We start from the raw sequence: 7,818 nt of genomic DNA, 5'->3' as shown, positions 1-7,818 counted from the left end.
AGCCTGTGGATTGGACTGCTCAGCCAGGTGTCACGCGCCTCCGCGGGAGCGCAGAAGAGCCAATCAGGCGCTCGGCGTATTTTACAAACTGGGGAAGTAGCTGCAGCTGAAGCCAGTCAAGAAAAAGCGAATGAAGTGAGGGGTGAGCCAGAGTGGTTCCGAGGAAGGTGCGGCATGGAGATCTTGGGGGGAATGGGGGCTGCGGGGCTCATAGGGAGGAGAGGCAGCTCGGGGTCCTGGAGCGAAAGAGTAGGATCGGGGTGCCTGGAGGGAGCGGCTTCCTGGAGCGGCCTTGGAAGCATCAGGTCTTCTGGGCACATGGGTTTGGGCGGAGGTGGGAGCTTCAGGAATGTCAGAACTGATGCTCCGAACTGGCTGACCTTTGATCCCAGGTCCTGCTTTCTTCCCCATCTCAGCTGTAGCAGTCATGACCACCCTCCAAGTCACGAAGGATCCTGTCCTCAGGGGTGTATCTCCTACCCCTAGCAAGATTCCCGTCCGCTCTCAGAGACGCCCGCCTCTCCCCACAGTCAAACCCTGCGCCCTGGACCAGGAGAACCAAGATCCAAAGGTAAGAGGGGCCTGGTGGGTGAAGACAGTAGCTGCAAGGAGACAGCACATACCACCAATGCACCCCAAAGCTGAGCCCCAGCTTTTTGTCCTCCTCTCCCCCAGAGATTGGTGCAGAAGCTCAGCCTCGACTCAGCAGGCCCCAGGCCGAAAGTCACACATCAAACAGAGAAATCAGAGAGATTGGTGGGGAGCACTCAGCTCCGGAACCCCTTGGAGGAACTGCGGCCTAGCCCTAGGGGACAAAATGTGGGGCCTAGGCCCCCTCCCCAGACAGGTACCTGTTGGAGACTTGAAAACACAGTCTCCTTGTGTGGGCGTGGGGGAATGGGATGGGTGCAGCGAGGTTTGGGAGCTTTCCACTACCCTGATCCCCTGCTTACTCTAAGAGTCCTGGACCCTGCTCCAGGACAGCTCTCCACCCCTAGAAGCCCTCTCTCTCTTTCCGCAAAATGTTATCTCTTCGGGGTGCCTGGGTGGCTCAGTCGTTAAGCTCTGCCTTCGGATCAGGTCATGATCCCAGGGTCCTGGGATCAAGAGCCCTGCTTCTCCCTCTCCCACTCCCCCTGCTTGTGTTCCCTCTTTCGCTGTCTCTCTCTCTGTCAAATAAATAAATAAAATCTTTTTTAAAAAATGTTATCTCGGGGCAAAGAAATAAAAGTCTGTAAAAAAATAAAATAAAATAAAACATTTTTTAAAATGTTATCTCTTCTAAAGCCTTTCCCAGCTCCCTCAGTCACAATCAATTGTTCTGTGTTCTAATACTTTACAGTTCTTTTATAGTGTGTCCGTACTTTGGCTTGAGCCTGTCACCTCTTTATAGTTTGATGGTAACTTCTTGAGGATGGGGGCTTTCTCATTCATCTCAAAGCCCCAGTGCCCAGAATAGTGTCTTACATAAAGTAAAGTTCTATGAGCTTTGGTGAGCTGAGTTCAATAATATGAGTCTCTTCGGCTCACCCTTGCACCTCAAGATGACTACGATGCAGCCCCTGGCCCCATCCGCCTTCCTCCTTCTCACTTTCCTTCTCCTCTTCTCTTGCAGAGGCTCCAGGGACCATAGAGTTTGTGGCCGACCCTGCCGCCCTGGCCACCATCCTGTCAGGTGAGGGGGTGAAGAGCTGTCGCCTGGGGCGCCAGCCCAGTCTGGCTCAGAGAGTACTGATTCGAGGGAGCCAGGGAGGCACCATCCGTAGGGGCCAGGTAATAAGAGAGGATATGAGGAAATCAGGCTGGTGCGGACTGAGGAGGGAGTCCTGAGCTTGTGCTGATAGCTTCGTTTGTGGTGTCAGGGTGCCCGGGCCTCTGCATATTTAGCCCCTAGGACCCCTGCCCACCGACTGGACCCTGCCAGGGCTTCCTGCTTCTCGAGGCTGGAGGGACCAGGACCCCGCGGCCGGACCTTGTGTTCTCAGAGGCTAGAGACTCTGGTGAGTGCCTTGAGGGGCTGATGCTCAGTGCTTCTGTGAGCTCCTCCCTAGGGCAAAGCTGGCCCTTAGGAGGGAAGATACCTCCTGAAGAGCCAGAGCAGTTTTAGATGCTGATGGGGCTGGTGGTGAGGCCTGAAGGTTTGGGGCCCACCTCCGACTCTGCTTTTTCCTCTTGCTCCCATGGGTCAGATTCCACCTTCAGGACCTTCCTTTCACCCCTCTGCTCACCCCAATTTCCAGGAGCTAAGAAGAGTGACAGGTGGCGGCAGCCGGTGAGGAGGAGAGGATCACTTGGAAAAGAATGATCCAATGTCTGATACAGGTGTCCCTCAGAGCTAGAGTTTTCCAGTAGCTTTAAGACTTCCCAGCAACCGAGGGAGGGGAAGGGGGAAACCTGTGACTGCCCAGGGTGAACCCGTGGAATAGGGTTCAGGCCTCCACATCCAGGCCTCAGTATGACATCAGTTGTTTTCAGTTTCAGGGGGAAGAGGGAACAGAAATGAGAAATGTTGTCTCTTCTGTTTAGTGGCTAGAGCATAGACTATGGCAATAAATGGGATTTGGGTTTGACTCCCGACTCTCAGCACCTACTAGAGTAAGCTTGCCTTAACCCCCGAGCTTCAGTTTCTTTAACCTGTCAAATGAGGATAATGTTTGTAGCATTAGAGGTTGTTGTGCAAAGACTTAAACGAGGTGACGTTTGTAAAGCACTTAGCAAAGTGCCCAGCTCATACCTGGTGCTCAGCGACTGCTAGCTGCTGTCCTTGTTGTTGTCAGGACTTCAGTGAGCCAGGCCTCAGGATTGCTCCTGGAGACCCCAATCCAGCCTGGTGAGTGTGTCTGGCCAAGGGGAGAAAACAGGGGCAGACGGGCTGCCTGAAGTAGGAGAAAGCTCAGCAGGAGGGGAGGGGGCTCGAGGGGAAGGCCATATCAGAAGGAGCCGCAAAGGAAGGGACCTTGATAGGCTAGAGGTTGCCCAGGTGCACTTGTGTGACGTGACCCCCACTTCAACCCTTCCTCCACCACTTCCTGTAAGGTTTACCTTCCACTCTGTGTTCTGTCCTCAGCCCTAAGAGCCGTCATCACATCCCTAGCCCACTGGGGTGTTCAGATTAGTGAGTGATGACTGAGACAGTGCTGGGCTCCAAGGGGATGCTGGATGGGTCCCCAGCCCTGATGGTACAGTGGGGGCTCAAACCTGGCGTAGCCTCTTTGGGGGTGGCCAAGCTGGTGCCAGGTGTTGGTGTGCAGTCTATCACGACAGCAAACTTCCTGTCCCCTCCCAGCTCCCTCTCTCCCTGAAGGAGAACATGAAGGTGTTACTCGCTCAGATGAAGGCGGAGGGGGCCCCCTGGGTCTGGCCCAGCGGGTGCCATTAAGAGAGAGAACCTACGCCAGGGTGAGATGAGACCCTTCTGGGATGGGGGGAGGCAGGGCAGATGTTTGGGGGAATTCTCTGGCACTGGTCAGCACTGAGGATTAACAACCCTTGGGATGTTAATTGAGTCTGTGTTTGCCCCACAGGCCCAGGGCCTCTCCAGAGTAGGACTAGTCTCTGCTTACCAGCCGTCTGGAGCCTGGGGCTGAGAGGTCACAGTCTGGTATATATTTGTGTCACACATCAGATCAATGCTGAGAGTGAGACAGAGCTGATGTTCATTGAGTCCACAAGTGTTTATTGACCAGTTGCTGTGTGCCAAGCAGTACTCTAGGTTCTGGATACACAGTAGCAAATAAGTTCACATTCTAGAAGGGGGAGACAAAAATAAATAAACAAACAAGCCCATATGTAAAATATATAGCATGTCAGGTGGTGATGAGTGAAAAGAAAAGTAGACACTGAAGGGGGTGTGGGAGTTGGGGAGGGGGTATTGCAATTTCAAATAGATTGGTCAGGGAAATCTCATTGAGAAGATGATATTTGAGTGAAAACCAAAAGGAGTTGGGAAAGTGAACCATGTAGATATCTGGGGGAAGAATGTTCAAGGCCAACTGAACTGCAGATGCAAAGGTTCTGAGGCGGGAATGTGCCTCGTGTGTTTAAGGATCAGCAGAAAGGAGACTCCAGCTAGGCTGAAGCAGAATAAGGAGGACAAACAGGAAGTGAGGTTAGGGTGATGGCAAGATCAGTTTGGGTAAGGATTTAGAAAACAGTGTGAGGCCTCGCCTTTTCCTTGAAATGAGTGGAAAGCCATGGGGAGGGGCAATGAACAAGGGAGAGACAGGATTTGATTAGGTCTTAAAAGAATCACACTGGCTGTTGTAATTAGGAGACATGGGAGTGCAGAGGGGAGCAATCACTCTTCCACCTTGTTCCTCCCCACAGGACAGCAGTGCCTCCCACCTGATACCCTCCCCTGGCCGTGTGGCGCCACCTTCCATCACCCATCCATCACCCTTTGGACGGGCTCAGCGTGTACCCTCTCCTAGCCCCTCAGCTCCAGTTTGTATCCACCACTCCCGGGGGCTGGGTGAGGGCAGAACAGTCTGGCTGGGATCCCTGCCAGGTCTAGGTTTTGCTCCTGCTCAGCCATCCTCCTCTCTCCCCAGACCTCGTATTCGGTTTTGCGGCGTCTTGCCATTCGTCCCAAAACCCAGTTCACACCCATCCTATCGGCCCCCAGCGTTCAGCAGGTAAGAGAAAGCAGGGGAGGTAGCTGACCTAGGCCAGGGCGGGGGAGGAAGGGAATGGACGGGTACAGGGAGAGTTATGATGTCTTCCTTCTGTCCCAGGCCCAGGGTTTGAGTGGCCTCTCCCCTCAGTCATGCCCGGAAGAGCCTGCCCTGCCCTGGGTAAGTATCTAAGCCTTTTTCCGTGCTGAGATCCCAGCAGTTTGAGGCAGGTGGGCTCTCTGGAAAAGCTACTAACTCTCCAACTCCCCAGGCTTCTCTGCTGTCCCTCCTCATCTAAGTTTAGGGCCTCTCAACTAACCTGATCCCTTCCTCATGCGGGTGGGGTCAGACTGATCTTCTTTCTGTCCCTGACTGGCTTCCTCACCTAGCCCCTCTCCTCCCGCGTGCCAGGAGCAGATTGCAGTCCGGTTATTTGACCAGGAGAGTTGTATGAGGGCGCAGGAGGGGCCTGGGAACCCCCCTGTGGCGACTCCTCACCCTAGTACAAGCCCCAAGCTCCGGGAGCTGAAGATGCAGGTGGGTGTGTGTGGGCACCAGCTTTGAGGCCTGACTGGTGGTAGCAGAGCTGGGAAGGGGACACAGGAGGAGAGGAGAGGATGGGAGCAGGACAGTGTGGGTGGGGACTTGAACCCACACCTTGACATCACCCTGGGTGTTCTTCTCCTACCCACAGCGCATCAGTATCCTGCAGCAGCTGTTGCGACAGGAGGTAGAAGGGCTCGCTGGGGGCAAGTGTGCGCCCCTTAATGGAGGCTCCTCTCTGGAAATGGTTGAACTTCAGCCTCTGCTGGCTGAGATTTCTAGAACCCTGAAAGCCTCAGAGCAGAATTCAGGGGCCTTACACCTTCCTGGACTGTTCCAGGGCTCTGGGATAGCAGAGTCCTGCCTTCCAGAGAAGTGTGAGGAAGCACAGCCCTGCCCAGGAGCAAAGCTGGGGATAGCTCAGCCCCGCCCTTCAGCAGAGCTAGGGCCCCCAGAATCTGGCCATAGGAGGGAGCCTGGGATACCAGAATTCTCTGCCCAGGAACAGCCTGAGGTATCAGAGCCCTGCCCTCCGGTAGAGCCCGGACGCCTGCAGGCAGACTCCCACAGGCAGACTGGACTCCTAGAGCCCTCCCCTAGGCTAGAGCCTGGGGCATCAGAGGCCTGCTCCCTGGAACCTAGAAGTCCAGAGTCCAGCCCACAGCCCTGCTGCAGTCAGTGGGCTCCAGCGACCACCAGCCTGATCTTCTCCTCTCAACACCCACTTTGTGCCAGCCCCCGTATTCACTCACTCCAGTCTCTGAGGCCCCCAAGAGGCCAGGCAGGTAAGGAGTTGGTCAGAAGGGATTGCGAACAAAGGAGGTCCTCATCTCTCACTGGGAGCGGGGCCCCTACCTTGCACCAGGCGGTCCCATGCTTTCTTTTCTCCACCTACCCTGCCCCAGCCTGACGCTTGTTCAGAAAGAAAGGAGTTGCACCTCAAGCTCCATGCTCCTACTTGGCTTGGCCCCTGGAGGGGGAGTGGGAAAGGGCCATAGATGGTGGGGGTATAGGACTCCAGAGCCTGCCCTGAAGTCTCTTTGGCCCTCGGCCCTCAGGTCCCAGCTGTCTTGCCCCTCGAACCCTGGCCCTAAGGCAGCGCCTCAAAGCATGTCTGACTGCCATCCACTGCTTCCATGAGGCCCGCCTGGATGATGAATGTGCCTTCTACACCAGCCGAGCCCCACCCTCAGGCCCCACCCGGGTTTGCACCAACCCTGTGGCCACATTACTGGAATGGCAGGATGCCCTGGTGAGCCCCCCATCCGCAGCCAGCCTGTGCCCGCAAGCACGCCTGTGGAAAATAGGGTGGTGCGGGTGCTGGGGAGGGGGCGGGGGCAGGGGTCCAGCCTCTGCTTCTCCGCAGAGGTCAGTGGGGAAGGGTTGGCCACAGTTCAAGGATGGCCGGGCTGTGACAGTCCCCTCTCTCTCCAGTGTTTTACTCCAGTTGGTTCTGCTGCCCCACAGGACTCTCTGTCATGATGCATCCACCTCCTGCCCTGCCTTGCTCCTTCCTTTTAGCCCTTATTTATTGTCCGCCCCATGAGAGTGGGAGCCCATACTGTACCCTTCAATAAAGTTTCTCAAGTGTCCGAGTGCCTGTTTCCGCCGGCTGATCTAGGCCCGCTACAGCTGTTGCTCTCCAATTGCCCACACGGTGGCAGTGTCCTCCAGCTTAGAGGCAGGCCCCGGGCTCTCAGGCTGGCCCAGGCCGCCTCACCTAGAAGCTGCCCCGGAGACATCCCGCTCCTGCCCAGCCTGCCCCTCAGCAAGCTCTAGGAGTGTGTGTGTGAATTGGGGGAGTGGGGGGGTGGCAAATCTGGACCTTTTCGGACTGCTCTTCTTGCATTTTGAGATCAGTGCCCCTCCCAGGAGCCATCAACAACTCCCTCCTTCCCTAGAGCTCCTCCTCTTACAACTCCCCCTGCATCAGGCAGAGAGCAGAAGCACCAGACCCATATCTCTGGACTCCCCCCGTGTTAGTGCCATTCTGGCTGGTGTCTCCCTACACTACGAGGCCTCAGAGCTCTCCTGAAGCTGGTACGCCTCCCTTTCCATGTCAGAGTAGAAGCCCTGGACTACTCCCCTCCTCTTCCCTCCCCCGGCAGACAGGCCTTGCCAGGGATTAGTAAACCTTTGCCTCTGGCAGAGAGTGGTAGGGCCAGAGTCCTTGAGAGGAGTGAGGGAAAGGGTCAGCCATTCTCCCCCACTCCGGCACCAAGTTAAGAAGCACACACATTCTCCACCTTCACTTTATTGGAAGAGGTAACAGCAGCTGTAGCCCCAGGGCCTAGGCAGGATGGGGGTGAAGTGGGGACTGTACAGAATGAGTTTTAAATGCTGGGGAAGAATTCACTGGTTCTTCTAGTTCACAGGAAGGCTGCTAGGCCGGAGCCTGGAGCCTGGAGCCTGAAAATGGGGATGAAGGGAGGAGAGGATGGCAAGAGCAAGTTGTGGTGGCAGGGGACAAGCGCCAGCCCAACATTTCCTCTCCTCCCACTAGACAGCCTCCTGCTTCTGCTCTCCCCCCACACCCTACCCCCCATTCCCCCCCCCCCCCCCCCCCGCACACACGGCGCCGTCACCAAACGCCAGGACTTCCTTTCCGTCTGCAGCTCCCGCCCATAAAGCTGTTCCCCAGCCCCACCCCCGGCCCTAGAGA

At 56.0% G+C, this 7,818-nt stretch overlaps 1 protein-coding gene across 3 annotated transcripts; it reads left to right on the top strand.

Moving 5' to 3' along the window:
• TROAP (trophinin associated protein) lies at positions 1 to 6,746 on the top strand. Of its 3 annotated transcripts, none has more exons than XM_064591304.1 (15): positions 1 to 167; positions 417 to 571; positions 676 to 847; positions 1,616 to 1,675; positions 1,888 to 2,000; positions 2,190 to 2,272; positions 2,778 to 2,830; positions 3,287 to 3,399; positions 4,327 to 4,443; positions 4,551 to 4,634; positions 4,734 to 4,793; positions 5,025 to 5,150; positions 5,308 to 5,941; positions 6,215 to 6,408; positions 6,591 to 6,746. In XM_064591304.1, the coding sequence occupies exons 2-15, from the start codon at positions 428 to 430 to the stop codon at positions 6,636 to 6,638; spliced, it is 2,001 nt and encodes a 666-aa protein (XP_064447374.1). In that variant the 5' UTR covers positions 1 to 167; positions 417 to 427; the 3' UTR covers positions 6,639 to 6,746. The 3 variants fall into 3 exon arrangements, with proteins under 3 accessions (XP_064447374.1, XP_064447373.1, XP_045724286.1); XM_064591303.1 differs by having other exon boundaries at positions 393 to 571; positions 1,616 to 1,773; positions 1,863 to 2,000; XM_045868330.3 differs by having other exon boundaries at positions 5 to 167; positions 1,616 to 1,773; positions 1,863 to 2,000.
• The last annotated feature ends 1,072 nt before the right edge of the window (positions 6,747 to 7,818 follow it).

Source organism: Mirounga angustirostris, unplaced genomic scaffold, assembly GCF_029215605.1.
Source record: "Mirounga angustirostris isolate CCGP_5_RB_7025 unplaced genomic scaffold, mMirAng1.0.hap1 SCAF_5, whole genome shotgun sequence".
Taxonomy (NCBI): domain Eukaryota; kingdom Metazoa; phylum Chordata; class Mammalia; order Carnivora; family Phocidae; genus Mirounga; species Mirounga angustirostris.
Note: the sequence above shows the minus strand (reverse complement) of the source record. Positions and strands in the feature narration are given on the sequence as shown.

Coding starts and splice junctions, on each gene's coding strand:
- TROAP (XM_064591303.1), top strand. CDS start 428: ATGACCACCCTCCAAGTCACGAAGGATCCTGTCCTCAGGGGTGTATCT. Junction 2,001..2,189: donor CTCAGAGGCTAGAGACTCTG/GTGAGTGCCTTG, acceptor CCCATGGGTCAG/ATTCCACCTTCAGGACCTTC. Junction 4,794..5,024: donor AAGAGCCTGCCCTGCCCTGG/GTAAGTATCTAA, acceptor CCCGCGTGCCAG/GAGCAGATTGCAGTCCGGTT.